General features: G+C 43.7%; 2 protein-coding genes across 5 annotated transcripts in view; one reads left to right on the top strand and one right to left on the bottom strand.

Moving 5' to 3' along the window:
• The window catches only part of LOC117050798 (ankyrin repeat domain-containing protein 27-like), a 59,263-nt gene extending 51,464 nt beyond the window's left edge, over window positions 1-7,799 (bottom strand). For 2 of the 4 annotated variants that reach the window (XM_033156653.1, XM_033156656.1), the window contains exon 1: window positions 7,096-7,347. The gene's annotated coding sequence lies outside the window, so the exon portion shown is untranslated. Of the gene's footprint in view, window positions 1-7,095; window positions 7,348-7,451; window positions 7,576-7,602 lie in introns of those variants that run through there. The other 2 variants (XM_033156654.1, XM_033156655.1) reach the window with 2 other exon arrangements.
• Window positions 7,800-8,129: 330 nt separating this feature from the next.
• LOC117050801 (regulator of G-protein signaling 9-binding protein) lies at window positions 8,130-9,293 on the top strand. The gene has a single exon (XM_033156660.1). It carries the CDS (start codon window positions 8,170-8,172, stop codon window positions 8,881-8,883), a length of 714 nt encoding a protein of 237 aa, XP_033012551.1. The 5' UTR covers window positions 8,130-8,169; the 3' UTR covers window positions 8,884-9,293.
• The last annotated feature ends 8,035 nt before the right edge of the window (window positions 9,294-17,328 follow it).

Here is a 17,328-nt window from a genome sequence, read left to right as displayed (position 1 = left end):
AATTTAGTTTGCCAAATCCCACCACCACCACCCAAAAATGTTGTAAGTGAACAGGGATCACAGGTTTTTTCCCATAAGGGTCTCTAAGCAGCAGCACCTTTTCCCCATGCCATTCAGTTGTATGGCTCCTGTTTTAGAGGGAAGAGAAACCACCTACAACCGGGCTTTAAGATTTCTCAGCTGAGGCCCTCCTCTCTGCCCCAGGGGTGGGAAACTGGATCCAATTGGCGGGCCAGATCCAGCATTCCCCACTCTCCATGGACCACTTGGACAAGTAGGAGTGGCTGCCTACCTGTCAATCACCTGACATCAAGTGACCCAACTCTGAACACTAGGATCAGGAGTGCACTCCAAGCATGTCCCACAATGCTCCCTTTTGCAGTCCAAACTTTAATTCAAGCCTCTCTTCCTTTCCAGTTGTAATCTGGTCCTTTTTGAATTTGGCACCTTTTTCTTGTTGCTGCAAACTCAGAAAGTGCCCGCAACAGGAAAGGCACAACCAGAAGAGCACTATTACCCATCATTCACCAACAGGTCTCAGGCCAGGTTACAACCATTTAGAATTCAGAATGGTTAAAATAGATTACAGCTACATAATAGGGTGGACCTTAAAACACACATCTCAGATGCCAAAGGTGAGGGCAAAGAGGCACATACTTAAGAGGAAGCTCTTGATTCTTCCCTTACAATTTGGCCCTAAGGGTTGATGTGTCCTGTGCCTGACAGTATCTCATCAGGTGATGGACAGGTGGGCATGGCATGGTCCAAACCATGCTGTGGGTTAAATGGGGAGACAGGGCAGGCCTAACTAGGATTCCCCACTGCTACTCTACCCAGTGCATGAAGCTATGCTCTGGGACACAGCTGGTGCCGCTTGATAAGGCCTATTGATTGGGACAGACCCATTTCAAGAAAATTTGGAGTTCAGAATCTCTGTATAGTCTTGAATAGATCAAGCAAAGATACCCAGTTTGCAGCTGCCAAAAGAAACCTGAAAGATGCCACTAACTAGTCAATACAACATAACTTTATAAGCCAAGCAGTACCAACAGCTACAGTACAATCATTCCAAGGGCAAAAGCGATTGGTGCTTTTTAATCGTGAACGCTGCTGCTTAGTTATAAGTGTAGCATCTATAGCTCATGGCCAAATGCAGATGGGATCATAACACAAATAGACAGTGATATAAAGTAATTTTGATATTGACAGATGGTAGCTCTGATGGGCCAGAAGTAGTAGTTCCAAGTGATGGCAAGACAGCAGGCAATTCCCAGCATATGGGATTACACGCTGCAAGTGACAAGTCTAAACTGCTTAGTAGCAACAGAACAGATACAAGCCAAGCCACACTAACAGTTGCTCCCAGAACCAGCTGGCAGACTACATCTTCTCACCAACACTTCATTCTTCCTTACTTAACTTTATGCTGAGGGGAGTTGATGGACATACCCATGGTCAGCCTCCTGGTGACCCAGCAACCAATCAGAGCTGGTTAAAACAATTCAAAACTTAACAGTTAAAACTGTTAGATAGGGGTTGATGACCTGCAGAGACAGGGACCAGTTCTGATGGGGATTTGGGGTTATCTTGGCACGGCAAACTACTATGATTCCTGAATAATAAAAATCCTAGAAGGAGTTGTGAGAGTGTTCCCCCTGGGGTAGTAATACTAATAGCCATTCTAGATGGAAATAGTCTATGTTGAGAAAAGGTTTAAAGAAGAGTGCTGAATAATGTAGAATATGGAAAAATAGGGGAATATGTCAGGTGGAACCCTAGGCCCCCTATCTGCCCTGGATTCATACTTAGCAGATGCGTTGTGATACCTTTAGCATTGCATTACGTCTTTTCTCAGAGTGTCTCAGGAAAACAGAGGGTTATCCCCTTTTTACAGTCAACACCACTCTTCAAAGTAGGGTAGGCAGAGGGATTGCAATTAGCCCAAGTTCATACAGGAAAATCTGAACTACAGTAGAACCAAAACCATGCTTGACATTTAGAAGAAAACCACATGACACAGCCACCAGAAAAGCATGTGGAGGAATCATTTGATTAATGCTCCTGCATATAAAAAAAAAAGCTCCCTCCTTATACAGTATAGGGAAGTACTAGCCTAGCCCTCTCCTCCTAGAACATTAACATGGAAGATTATGTATCCCTGAGCCTATATTCTTATACCACAGGAAGGATTATCACTAGATTTCTTTTGAACATGTGTTACTGGATGTGGTCATGTGCTGATACCACACAATATAACCCTGCTTGGCAAACAAACATTTCACAGCATGTCTAGCAGGTCACATTTGTTGGATGGTTCTCGCAGAAATGCCACAAGCCCACCTCTAAACAGGTTTAGCAATGCAAGACAATCAAGCATGTTTTCAGGAAATATTTCAAGGTCACTTGTGTGGATGAGTCATCTTCTGACATTGTTAAGTTTATGGGGTGGCTAAAGCAGGGTCTGTTTTTGCATCTGTTAAGCAGAGCATTTTCACAATGACTAAGGCAGTTAAACTAAACTTCAATGGATCCATTATTTTACAGCTACAGCATCAAATGACTGGGGGGGGGGGGGAGGAAAGCAAAACCTCATTTAAAGCAAGCAAATGATCTCAAGCACATCCCACAACCATGTCAGACCCCAGGTTATCCTGCAAAGTTTGAGGCAAAAGCCTAGTAGTTCTGACTATTGAAAACATACCCACTTAATATTCTTGTATATCCCAACACATAACCAAGTTAATTTTAAAACTGTACTATTTGATAAGACCAGGGGTCCCCATGTGGCAATGGCCCAAAGGGCCATAATGAATGTGATAATGTGAATTCCTATAAATCCTCGAATATGCTTCTAATAGAGGAGTTATGGTAACCTGTTGCTTTAAGAAACTGATGATTTGGCATGAGACCTTCCCCACAGGGAAAGAAGAACAAGCAAACACGTCAATCACAAAGGTTCTATTCATAAGCTAGAACATAACTTGATACATGCCTACACGTAACACAGGTTCCCATACATTGCACACTAATGAAATTGCCAATACAGCACCCAAACTAAGGCCCGGGGGCCGGATGCGGCCCAATCGCCTTCTAAATGCGGCCCGTGGACGGCCCGGGAATCAGCATGTTTTTACATGAGTAGAATGTGTCCTTTTATTTAAAATGCATCTCTGGGTTATTTGTGGGGCATAGGAATTCGTTTATATTTTTTTTCAAAATATAGTCCGGCTCCCCACAAGGTCTGAGGGACAGTAGACCGGCCCCCTTGCTGAAAAAGTTTGCTGACCCCTGGATAAGACCATCCTCTTACATCGGAGATGGGAAGCCTCAGGCCCAGGAGCCATGGGACTCTCCCCAGGCCACACACCCTGGTTTTTAGGCCACACCCCTCACTAGCTCTGCTTTGCATTCCCCCTTGGGTGTTTTTGCTGGCTGAACTATGTCCCTGATTTCTGATAATGCTTCTAGCTTGTGTGAATGAAGGACAGAGGGGGGGGGTGTATGTGTAGATTTTAGCCTCTTGTACAAAGATAAAATTCCCATTTGTTGCTCTGCCCACATTTGCCTTTGGCCAAACCCACAAATGGCATGTGGCCCCCACAAGTGAATGCAACACTCAGCTGAAAAGTTCCCTGCCCAAGCTGTACATGGCTTTACAGCTTCTGGCCTACTACTCTTAATGGCCAGCTGATAGGAGCCAATTGCTATGAGATAGCCAATCATCCCTCCATTGTGTCTGAAGAGATAGCCAAAGATTCAAGGTGGTGACTCCACACATACCAGTTAATGGAAGGGGCTGAGCAATAGTTTGGGCATAAATGAGGCAGAGTAGTTAGAATTAGCTAAATGCTAGAAGTATATTTGGGGTCTGGCCTGTTCTCTGGGGATGTGATATGGCGTAATAGCTCTTCTACTTCATGGGGTGTCTGCTATTTCTCTGCATTCCTGTTCTACTTGTTTATTTGTAGATTGAGAAAGGAAATACAGTTAAGCGCTCCAATCCAGAGAAAGCTAAACCCAGAGCAAGCTACCCCATAACTGCATTGCTTGGGAAAGTGGAGAGTCCAACCACAAAGGCTGGGTATGCACTCCCATCTTCTCTGAATCCAATGCACGCCCACCGCTTATTTGGGAAGTCATGTACACAATGTTGGCTCCAATCTATATCGATCCTCTTGCATCCCGTGAAACTGAGAAAAAGAAGAGCTAGCTTTATTTTAAGATGCCAATGTGTCTACAGTCAGTATTTTGGCTTCAGACCAAGAAGTTTATCTCCAACGCTCACTCCCACCTTTTGAAAATCATTAAGTTCTAATTGTACTCACTTTTATTTGGCCCACTGGTGGTAACCTTATCTATGAAGTCAGATAGATCCCTTCAGGAAATCCTCTATTTTATTATTATATCATGATCATCATCATCATCATTTGACTAGCAGAAAGTGCCTGGTGCTGCCTGGGTATTTTTAGAAACCTTTTTTAAAAATGGATAATGCAATTTCCATTTGGTGTCCACCTGTGACACCAAAAATCAGGTGCTGCCAATCCAAACTCATGTTTTGGTCCACCATCTTGATTCAAAATGGTGCCTGGCATCTAAACATCAATGAAGACTGCTGTCCTCACCTTGGGAAGGAACCCTTGTGCCAAGTTTAGCAACGATATCTCAAGAGGCGTCTGAATTTATAGAGAAGAAACAGAAGGCGAGACAAACCACTTTCCAAAATATATAGCAGATTAATTGATTCATTTACCACTTCAGTGGTTTACAAATATAAGATCAGTTTAAAAAGGATGGCCACACATAATTAAAATATGCAATAAAACAATGTCATAAAACATCAAAACATTCATAATTAAAATGCAAAACAAACAAGGTCTTTAAAACAACCTATATATCTATATATACACAAACAATTAAGTATGGCTTCCTCCCCATTCCCCAAGCTAGTTAGGAAACTCACAGCATCAGGAAAGTGCCTGCTGCTCTCAGTGTAGTAAATGAGGACCACCTGTAGGGCTACTGAAGAGATCTGTAACACCACAGATCTATACAGCTACCAGTAATATCTGATGAAGTTCATGCTACTACTTAACTTGCAAAACAGGCATGCAATAATGCAATTTGATAATTGAGCCATGGAGTTCAGAGTGCAGAGCTTGTGGTCTTCCAAAACAGACTATTCAAAACAGACTATTTACAACAAGAAGCTGTAGTGTGGATGGAATGCTCTGGTCAGGGCTCCAGCCACACTGCCATCTTCCAGAATATTCCGCTCCCCCCCCCCTCTCTCTCTCACACACACACCCTGTTCAGCATTATGTGGTCAGTGAGGACACAATCTTCACTGGGCTGGGAGTTGGGGGTGCCCTTATCCCCCCCAAAAAATAAGTTGGCTTAAGACACTGGTGAAGTTGCTGCTTTGGCAAACTTCAAAAGCAGTGTTCGCGTAAGCTCTTTCCAAGAAAGTCAGTTGACAAGATTTGATGCAGATTTAAATACCCAGCCACATGACTTATCAACGTTCTACTTAGAAATGCTCCATGCATCAGTTTTGGTAACTCAAAACTGATGCTTCCTATGCTGTTTTGTTAACTGCACACAAGGAGTGCACTTGCTTCCAAGCAGCCACTGCTTTCTAACACACAAGCTTTTAGCATAATGCCTGTCCCTATCTTGGAAACAAAACTAGTGAATCTAAGCAAAACAGCAAGTGGAACTCAACCTCCATGTAAATAAAAACCCTCAACTGATATAAAGGTAGGGTACTAAACTCCCAACATTTAACTTTAAATAAGGGGGGTGCATGCTAGTAAATGAAAAATTGTGCTTCTGCTGGGATGTGAACTATACTATTCTTCACACACAAGTCGTCGTGTCCTCCACCCCACCCCCAGAATTTGTAAAAACTCTTAATAAAAATGCTTTATTACACTTGTTTCTTTGTATTATTATGCAAGGCATCTTGAAAATTACAAATAAGTTTCACTTCGAGAACATGGCCTACATATCCCTTAAGTCATCGTGTAGCCTATTACCACCCATGTTTACTCAGTAGCAGGTGCCTGCAGTGGGATTTATCCCTAAATGAGTGTGTCTAGAATTGCAGGCATGCAACCCAACATAAATGCATGCTTGTTCAGAGTCAGGCCCCCCACCAAGTTCAGTAGGGGGCTTACTCTGAGCAGATACTATGCATTGCCTCCTTTAAAATCCTATACTTATTGGAAGTAAGTGGACCTCACATCAAAGCAGACAAGAGTAGGATTCTAGTCTCTTGAACACTAGCCTATGGGATGGTAAAGCCAGTCACAATGCAATTCTATACATGCCTACACAGCAGGAAGCTCCACTGGACTTACTCCCAGGTAAATTGGTACAGTGTATAGGGTTACTGTCTTAATTGCTTCAGTCAGGCACAGTCTTTGCCTGTAAGGAGTATACTATGTCATGGTGGGTATTTTAGAATATGTGCTTTTAGCTACTTTACATAAAAGTTACCATCAATATCCTGTTTTTCAGCCAAAAAAAAAAAAGTTTACCCATGTATTTATTTATGTGAATTTAAAGCATTTATGAACTGCCTAATGTTTAAAAAATGTCCAAGAGATTCAAACATGTCCTTCTTCCACAGAGGAGTTACAGAGAAGCCCACACTGGAAAGACTGCAGACCACAACTTCATGAGTGGACAGAAAGTACCTGCATTGCAAGAACTCCTCTTTTCAAAACCTGGGCTGTGATCCTCTACATAATTACTTGGGGGTAAGCCCCATAGAGCTCAGTGGGATTTGCTTCCAAGTAAAACATGCAGGATTGCACTGCTGCTCATTCTCGAGAAAGTCTCCAATTATAATCACCATGGTTGACTCGGCTTAATATCTATTACCAGCAAGGGACATTATCTAGCCAGAAACTCATTTCAAAACACATCTTCAGCTGCCTATTTCTTCTCCAGTCAAGGATATTTCAGGCCACACACCAAACACTTTCCAGGGACTGCCTCAAGAGAAGCAATAAGCTCCTAACGCTTCTTCTCCTCTGAACTTTTCTGCATCACCCTACAACTTCACTCCCTTTGGAAAACAGCACTTACTGAAAGGACACGTCCGAGCACCCCAACGCCCGAAAGGCAGGAAGCGGAAAGGAAGCAGCTCACTACACACGCGACATTGGGCAGCAGGGCCCCCAAGCTCCCTTCCAGCCGCCTGCCTCCAAGAAACGCCCGCACTGGCCCAGGCTGAGGACCAAACCCCGCAGGAGAGGCCTGGAGGGAATCCGCTGCCCGGGACGCCTCTCGGCCGGCGCTCAAGCGCTTCAAGCTCTTGCCCCCCGGACTTCCTGGCTCACTTGCCTTGTGAGCCACCGAGTGTGAGCAGGGCTCCTTGGCGGCCGCCCTCGCTCGTCGCCTTCCTGCGCCCCCGGCCCCCCTGCAGCCGCCCAGAGCCTTACCTCTTCCTCGCCAAGCCAACCGAGGCGGGCACTTCCCAGCAGGCCAGCCAATCCGCCGGGCCGTTTCCACAGCCGCTTCGACCACGTCTGCTCAGTAAGCAGCCCGAGAAGGTGGAGCTTGGGGGTGGGGTGGGGTGGGGGGAAGGCTCACCGAAAAGCAGCAGCAGGAGCAGCCGGAAAAGCAGATGCAGCGTTCGACGGAGAGAAGAGGGAGAGCAGGAGCCCGGCGGTGGTGGTGGTGGCGGCGGCGGCGACTCTGAAAAGCTGGGCTGGGGGCCCCTGTGATTGGCTCCAGAAGCTCCAGCTGTGCGCTATTTAAGGCCAACAGCCCGGCGGCTGCTCGGGAGCCCGAGCGGGCTTAAAGGGAGCCGGAACGGAGCTCAGCCTCACGAGTAAGGCACAAGACAGCTAGCGCTCCTGACACCTGTCTTTCACCTCCTGCGGTGGCGTTTCCTAAGGATGCTGGAGAGCAACCAGTCCAGGGCGAGCCTCTTTCTCGCTCGCCCAAGATCCAGGCGTTGCGCTGACTTCAGCAGGCGGTGAACGGCGCGGACTGTGGGCGATCGGGGGGCTCTGCCATGTGCGTGGGGCCCGGAGACGGAGCTACCGGGGCTGCGCTTCGAAGGAGGGGCGGCGGGGGGAGGAGGAGCAGCAGCAGCAGCAGCGCGTAGAGTCGTGAGAAGCAGCGGCAACCCGGCTGCCCCGGCCGGCGCGCGCCATGGCGAAGGATGAGTGCAAGGCGCTGCTGGACGCGCTGAGCAAAGTGACGGCCTGCTACCGGCACATGGTGCTGACCATCGGCGGCACCTCGGACTCGCAGAACCTGCGCGAGGAGCTCAAGAAGACCCGGCAGAAAGCCCAGGAACTGGCGGTGGCCAACCGCAACAAGCTCACGGCCGCCTTGCGGGACAAGACGGTGAGCAAAGAGGACAGGGCGGAATTCGAGCGGCTTTGGGTCCTCTTCTCCACCTGCTTGGAGATCCTGGAGACCGACATGCGGCGCGCCCTGGAGCTGGGCCAGGAGTTCCCCCTCAACGTACCCAAAAAGCCGCTCATCCAGACGGGGATGAGCGGCGGCACCTCCGGAGTGGCCGCCCGGGCCATGAGCGTCCAGAACATGAAATACGAGGCGGACAACAACATCGACGTGGTGGATTTGAAAGACCTGGAGAATGAGATCAACCAAGTGGGGGAGATGATGTACGAGATGGAGATGAAAGTCAGCGTCCCGCAATGGACGGTGGAGGCCAAGCAGGACCCCGGGGCGGAGCTCAAGTCCACCATCAGCGTGGGCGCCTCCTCCATCGGCATGATCGAGGTGGAGGAGAGCAAGGCCTTTTGCGATATCAGCAAAGTGCTGGCCGGCATAATCTTCACGGCCGTTCTCCTCATCGCCATCATCCTGGCTGTGTGTGTGGCAAAGCTCTCCTAAAGTGGGGGATGTCAGGTCCAGGAGAAGAGTTTGGCTTTTCTTGATGAGGGAGAAAAAGGAGAGGCGTTTGTTCCCCCAGATTATGGGTGGCGGGAGCAGGCGAGTATGAGATGGGATCCCTGTGCTGGAATGAGGGGCAGGGGACGTGTTCTGTTCAAGTCCTAAACCTGAGGATTTGTGCGATATTCTAGCTTTAAAGAACAGTCCATCTAAGGTATGTGGGTATTACAACTCCCAGCCATAGTAGGGATTTGTTCGCTATTTATAGATGATTATTCTCAGTAAGCAGAAAAAAGTATTGTTTGTGAGTAGATTCTACTGCTGGTCCATGTTTACAAACTGCTTACAAATTGCACATGATTTGGAGATGGGAATTAATTCAGTGGCAAAATTGAGACACCTATAAATTTACATATAATTTCCTGCAAACATAAATGATGTTGTGGTCCTGAGCTGAGGATTTGTTTTCTCTCTCTAAAACAGGGATCCCCAAAAGGCGGCCTGGGGGCTGGATGCGGCCCAATCGCCTTCTAAATCTGGCTCACGGACAGTCCAGGAATCAGTGTGTTTTTACATGAGTAGAATGTGTCCTTTTATTTAAAATGCATCTCTGGGTTATTTGTGGGGCATAGGAATTCGTTCATTATTTTTTTCAAAATATAGTCCGGCCCCCAACAGGGTCTGAGGGACAGTGGACTGACCCCCTGCTGAAAAAGTTTGCTGACCCCTGCTCTGAAAGAAGTGTGCTTTTAGCCCTGGGTGCTAAGCCTAATAATTTTTTATATTTTTTGGGGGGGTGGGAGGGGGAGTTTAGAACCAAATGGTTTAAGAGACCTGAACTTCTTTTGTTGTATCGGATCTAACTGCACTTTGGCACAGCACACACTGTGAAAGGCAATCCAAATCTGCAGAAAAAAGATTAAGCACCATTTACAGAGACCTTAAGAAGCTCTGTGTTCAATTCACTGTTGCATAACATATTCTACCACTTACAGTTTGCTGTGGGGTAGAACCAGTTCAGCTTCTTTGTTCACTGTCAGTAAGTTTAAATGCTACACTGCCTGTTCGGACCAAATCTTCCAGAAAGGATGCTGCATTATACCGCCCCGCCCCCCGACCAAACAACAACAATATATACATGCTGCATTATATATAATGCATATATCACATACAGTAGGATTTACTCCCTAGTAGGTGTATTCATTGCCTTGAAATCATGTATGGATACACATACCTGAGCTGGGAGCAAGTCCCAGTGAATTCAGGATTTAATTCTGAGTAAATAAGATCGCACTGCACAACTCCTCTGGGGCTTTATGGTTTGTGCGTAGAAGCTGAACAGTGCTGTTTCTAAAACAGTGAAGCTAGAGTGCAGCAAGATCCCAAGTATGTTTACTCAGAAGTAAACTCTACTGAGTTAAAAAGGACTTGCTCTCTGGTAAGTGTGCTTAGAATTGAAGCTTTAAATGCAGGCTCTGGCTATAATCCTGAGCATACTTATAAAGATTCCATTTATTTCAGTGGGACTTTCATATAATGTGTTTCAGATTTGGGCTGCCAATGTGGCCTAAAAACAAGTCACTATCACTGATTTTTTTAATGCTGTAACAGGACGTTAAAACCCATGAATCTGCCTTGTGCCAAGTCAGACCATTAGTTCATCTAACACAGCATTATGCTTCTTTGCTCACTGGCAGTGGCTCTTTAGGGTTTCAGACAGGGGTCTTTCCCATGCTTATCTGGAGATTCCAGAGAACCCTTTCCTGTGCTTGATCTCCACTCTGATTCTGTGGTGCAAAGAAGAGGCATGATCTCACGTTGACAGTCTGAAGTTTACACATGTACATCTCCTATTACTGTTAATGAGATTTACATATGTACCTGCCAGAGCCAAGAAGATTAGAATCAATCTTATAATCCTGACATACCTAAGACCTGGCACAAATGTGACTTGGATTGCAGCGTTTGAGCACAGGGCTGTTGGAGCTAGACAGTGGAGCTAGATAAACATTATGTAAAAGAAGACATTGCTCCTCTTTTAAGCTGTCTGTGGAACAGTATCTTTAAAGGGGATGCATGAGGCATTCCTGTGCAGACAAGGCCCTATCTGAAATGGCTTTTAAAGTAAAGAGTTTCATTTCAGTCACAGTGGATTGTCAAGAACAGTATACTCAACATGCAGTTCCACTCATTCAAACTACAAAGGTGTTACTGAACATTTCTAACCTCTTTAGCAGCAATTAGCAGTTCCAGGCAACAAAGTTAAACAACTGATAGTGTGGTCCCATCCCTGTCTACTTAGCAGTGAGACTTACTTCTGAATAAACATGCTTAGGACTGTATTGCTCATGTACACAAAACATGCTTCTCTACTTGCCCCTTGAATTAACTGAGTTAATTGAAGCGGTGAGAAGATTTACAGGTCAAGCTTCAACCTCTTCAAACTTTTAAGTGCACAAGTCGGTGAAAACATTAATCTGAACCCTTGGGTCTAACAAAGCCATGAGTTACAATTGTCCAGTGTCAGATTTCCTAGCAATGGTGATATGTGTTTTGGATTGGCATTGTGATAGTGATATGTTTTGCATGATAGGCTGCCCTAAGTTCCTTTACATGAGTTCCTTAAGAGCTACTTCCACTTTAAGAGCTAGTTCCAATGGCTGAATAGAGAGACGGGGGGGGGGGGGAGCACATTTGAGCCCCAGACCTGAGGTTCTCCATCCCTGCTCTAGACAGGACTGATCTACATGGTCTGACACTATGGGCTAGCTTATTACATTTAAATCAAATGGCTAACTCAAGAGCATCCACCCACCCAGCAACTGCTACAGGGGTAACAAAAATATATTGTGTGATTAGTTAGAAGCAGGCAGTAGAATCTTATACCCTGACCCTAAGTCACTTGGGCTAAGGGCACTAGTCTGCTATTGACAAATCTGTTAAGTTTTATTAATAGAGCTATCCTGAATGTAATACTTGGAATTAGGTCCCATTAATTTCAAAGGAACTTCCATATGGCATGTTTAGGATTATTATGCTTGTCTCATGTCCTTGCAAACTGGATACGTTCAGCCCAGTTCTCTGTACATTTACATGGAAGGCCATGCTGGACTCAATGGATGTCGGCAAACCTAAAAACACTTAAAAGCTAGTCACCATTGGGATAAGTGGGACCTACATGCAATAGGATCAGGCTGCACAGCTGCAATGCTTTTTGTACTTACTTGGAAGTAAAGTCCCATTGAACATAGCTGGACTTTAACTTCTGAGCCAACATGCATAGGAGGCGGGGCTGCCAGTGGAAAATCTATAGGTTCTGCCTTCACATGCATATACTTAGGCATGTACCTAGCAAATCTATTAAAACTAATGATTTACTGACCATTCCTGAACTCTGTCTATGCGAGGCCTGTCATACCCACATTCGTTTCCTTAGAATTTTAAGTTTACTTATTTACTTGTAAGCCAAAACTTAAAATTCTCTGCATACATGTAGACCACATTTCAAGTCAAATATGCTCAAGATGGACGTCTGTCCTACAGGGATTTTATGGAAAATAATGTCCTGTAAGTATGCACAGAATGAGAACCTAATTCCGTGACTTGCTTCTCTTTAGGAACGAACCATTAATCTTCCTAAATGTAAGTTATTTGAGTAAACTGGCTTAGGCTACCCATTAATAGTCTTGTTAGTGAAATTTGTGCTGCATGTTTGCAGGCAGCACTGGACAGCAGGCCGTCAAACAAGTCTTGGTTCTGTAGAGGTTGCAACCAGGCAAGACTTCAAAGCATGTTAACACATAAATAGATCCTCCTGTGTTCAATAAGCAAGACAGCAGCCTTAATTACTCAAGGTATCAAAAGTGTTTTGATATTTGATTGTAAATATGTGTTTAGTCCAAAAATGGAATTGAGAAGTGGGATTTGGATTTTATGTATTTATTTGAGATGACAATGATGTCAAAATTGTGTACTCATATTGGTGCTAAAGTACCTGTCTCTGCATATGTAGATAGACTCAAACTGCTGCTATTGATCCCATGTTCTGACCACTGTTTCATTTCAAACATTGTTCATGAGAGGCAGTGATGGCTGTCTTCGCTGCTACAAGGGCTAGACCTTTTTCTTCAGTGTGATTCACAAACCTTGCACTTAAAGCTGGTCTGCAAATGGCATTACAGTATTAAACTTGGGAGGGGAGGCTGCATAGTTGGATTGCAGCTAGCAGTATTTTAATCAGAAACAGATTCTATATTCTTTGCACATTTAGAACTCCAGTGTTGCATTTGTTCTGGAACAAACAGGAAATCCAGATTCAATAACTTTTTTTAGTTCCAACTTGGGTGCAGTCATTTCTCTACTCATTTTTCTAAAAGTTGCAGGTTTATGAGATGTAAATCTATTATGCTGACATACAAGATTTGTTTTCCAAATGATCTAAGACACAGGATTGCCACTATCTAATTACCTAATGGGCCCACCATTAATCTCCCATGTATGCCCAGTGTAATCACATGCGCAATGTGACCTAGGCACAGCTGCCTGTCGCATGGTTTACTAAGCTGACCAGATGCAAAGGAGGTCAAGACTCTCATACCTTTAAATAGTGATATGGAAGAAGACATTTTGACAGGTTTAGCCTGCTAGGCAGAAATCAATGAAATAAAATATAACAGCTAAACTTTCTGACAGTAAGAGCTGTTCAACAGTGGAATGGACTCCCTTGGAAGATGGCAGGCTCTCCTTCCTTAGAGGTTATTAAGCAGACACTGGATGGTCATCTGTCATGGATGCTTTAGTTGAGATTCCTGCATTGCATGGGGTTGGACTAGATGAGCATTGGGGTACCTTCTACAGTGCAATTCTATTATTCTGTGTCCTCTGCACTGGTCTCCCTATGGGCAATGAGAGCAGAAGTTAGCAATCATTCCAACTTGTTTTGTGGGAATAAATTACTGTTGAATTATTAGAAGTTGCACTTCAGGCCATCCCAGTCAAAACTTGGTTTCACCAAATTCATGGACATTTGTCACTGCCAAAAATAAAAGCCCAGCACATCTCTAAACCCTCCAGAATTTTTTTTAAAGCCTAAGGGACCTATCTTGATTTATAAACTGCTTTAGAGGGCACCAGAGAGCTTGAAAACCATTTGTAACTTAAAAGATGAAGTGAGAAAAACCAGAAAGCTAAGTACAGTAGTAAGGACTTTTCATAATTTCCCTTTTTGTGGTAGAAATAATATACTGTATGTCCATTCACATGTTTAAACTTTTTTTTTTTTTTGCATGAGCGTGCCTAGCTGTCCTGGAAATATTACATATTGCAGCAATACAAATTAGTTTCCACATTAAGTACTTCACATTAAGCAACATAATTAAGCAAAGAATTGCTAAGTGTTATAACGCCAGTAAATTTACATTATGGTTCTTTATATCCAAGTTGCTATAAAACAGGAACAGGGAGCCTCTCGCCCAAGGGCCAAATGTGGCCCTCCAAGCCTCTGTCTGGCCCTTGTGACTTTCCCAACACCACACCCCTTGTCCTTCAACGGCCCTGCTTCACATCATCTTTCAGTTTTTGCTTGGCACAGAACAGGCAATTAAACAGCCTGTTTCTGAGCACTTAAAAAAGGATGTTATGATTACTAAGACCCAGCATGGCTTGCTCCAAAACAAGTCATGCCAGAAGAACCTCATTTCTTTTTTGGTGTTTCAGGGGAATGCTGTGGACATTGTGTATTTTTATTTCAGTAAGATTTTCCCCATGATATTGTGGAGAAGTTGGCAATGGTTCCTCGTCATCCTGAAAAAAGTGACAAGTTGATGCCACAGGGTTCTGTCCTGGGCTTGTTGTTGTTCACCATCTTTATAAACGACTTGGATGAAGGAATTGAGGGTATGCTCATTAAATCTGCAGATGACACCAAACTGGAATGGGTAGCTAATGCCACAGAAGACATAATTTGGATTAAAGATGACTTTAACAGATTAGAGAACTGGGCCCAAACAAACAAAATGAATTTCAATAGGGACAAATGTAAGGTTCTACACTTAGGCAAGAAGAACCAACTGCACAAATATAAGATGGGGGACGCCTGGCTTGCCAGTAGTATATGTGAAAAGGATCTAGGGGTCTCAGTAGACCACAAGCTTAACATGAGTCAACCATCTGATGCAGCAGTAAAAAAGAGCTAATGCTATTCTAGGCTACGTCAACAGAAGTTTAGTGTCTAAATTAAGGGAAGTAATAGCACTACTATTCTGCCTTGGTCAGACCACACCTGGAGTACTGTCTCCAGTTCTGGGTACCACCATTTAAGAAGGATAATGACAAGCTGGAACGAGTGCAGCAGAGAACGACCAAGATGATAAAGGGTCTGGAAACCAAGTCTTATGAGGAATGGTTGGGGGAGTTGGGTATGTTAGCATGAAAAAGAGGAGATATTAAGGCCATCTTCAAATATATGAAGGGCTGTCACATGGAAGAAGGAACAAGCTTGTTTTCTCTTCCAGACCATAGGACCAGAACCAATAGATTCATGTTACAAGAAAGAAGATTCCAATTAAACATTAGGAATAACTTTCTGATGGTAAAAGCTCTTTGACAGTGGAACAGACTCCCTCAGGTGGTGCACTCTCCTACATTGGAGGTTTCTTAGCACAAGTTTGGATGGCCATCAGTCATGGATACTTTAGTTGAGATTCCTTAATTGCAGGAGGCTGGACTAGATGACCCTCAGAGTCCCTTTCAACTCTATAATTCTACAATTTATATCTTAGTGCTTGAGCCACTGGATTGTGATGTACTGAATATATTTTACACACAATCACATTCGCTCAGGTTGCACATAACGGTCATCTGAACAATTTATTGGCACAAACGTACAAGCATTTAGACTCCTAGAGGAGAGACTGCTGCCACTTTGCTCTTGGTCTGGTCTTCTGCAGCTGTGAGCTAAGCCATGGTTTAACCTAGCAAGTCATCTGACCCTGGGCTCATAGTTTGTTCCCTCCAGGCAAATCACAAGCTGTAAGCCAAACAAAACAAGCCTTGGTTCAGACAACATGCTGCAGGACTGAAGAAGCAAAGCAGCCACAATCTCCATTTGGACCAAGCCATGGTTTGGCTTAAGTGTTATGTATAAACTGGATCACAAATTTAAAGCAGAAGCTTGGCTTTTGTGTACGTACACACACACACACTTCTAAAGGCCTGGTTATTTTCTTATGTTTACAGCCTTAGTAATTTTTAATAATGTATATATTCACTGGAAAAGGCAGAGGGAGTCTCTTTTTTTTGTAAAATAAGATTTTTTTAAAAAAATCAAACTTTGCTGTATATTTTAGAGTTTGACAAAGTAATGTATTATAACCATGATGATAGCCCAGTAACTATAAATACAGAGTGTGCAATATAAAAGGAAATAAGCACTTTTGATTTACAACATCCAGGTTTTACTTCAAAATATTTTGTCAGGTTCATATTACAGAATTGTTTTAGTATGAATATCGAAGTGTTAAAATATTATAATGAGCTGGCATCATTCCATCTGAGCAAAAGTGTTGCTTTTGTGCTCAGGATAAAGCCTGTTGCTATTATTTATTTTAAATAAAGCCTGTTCTGTCAACTTGCCAGCCTGTTTGTGACAGTCATTTTTTCAAAAAAAGACAGATGCCCAAGCATAAGCTTATCAATCAAACTGAGTTACCCATACTGAATTGCCTACACACTCCAAATAACCCATTTCATTATTATACTGTGAAACACCACCACTGCATTAAAGAGTTGTCGTAAACTTCCAGTTATTTTACTGAGTGGTATCTCACCTGCAAATAATTTATTGTCCACATATATGCGTGCAAGGCTGAAGCGCAAAACACTGTTTAAATTTTATCAAATCAGCTGCTTCCATCTCATGACAAGCACAAACTTTTTCATCTTTATATATAATATAATATAATGCAACGGAAATTTGCTTACAGATGACTTTGTGAATTCAGTTTTATAGCAGTGGCACCTAAGCTAATTCTCAGAAATATAACCACATTCACTTGGAAGTTCTATTTTTTTTAAGTGTCACTACCTTTAAAGTAAATAGACATAGAAGGTAGGGGTGTCAGCTTTTGAATTACTCCAGCACACTGACTCTTAGAACACTGGTACCCTACATTCACTGGTGCCCTACATTCACCCTAAGATTCACAGCAACGAAGAATTTTGGAGATCTATAGAGAGGACAGAAAGAGAAAAATTCAATTACAATTTATGGTGATGTGCTGAAGCCAAGGCGTCTGCATCTGGAAAAATCAAGCACTGAATGCTGATCTATGCTTGTTGAACTAAAGACCCTTAAAGGTTTCATCTGTTTTTTGCAGGTTAAAAATTACCAAACCAAAATCAGTTGAAAAGATCCGGTAATGAAAAAAAATATTAAATTACAATTCA

Source organism: Lacerta agilis, chromosome 8 (assembly GCF_009819535.1).
Source record: "Lacerta agilis isolate rLacAgi1 chromosome 8, rLacAgi1.pri, whole genome shotgun sequence".
In the NCBI taxonomy this organism is placed as follows: domain Eukaryota; kingdom Metazoa; phylum Chordata; class Lepidosauria; order Squamata; family Lacertidae; genus Lacerta; species Lacerta agilis.
The sequence above is the reverse complement of the archived record's forward strand: the minus strand, read 5'-3'. Positions and strand labels throughout refer to the sequence as shown.

What these genes read in the sequence shown, in the direction of transcription:
- LOC117050801 (XM_033156660.1), top strand. Translation starts at nt 8,170, where the DNA reads ATGGCGAAGGATGAGTGCAAGGCGCTGCTGGACGCGCTGAGCAAAGTG.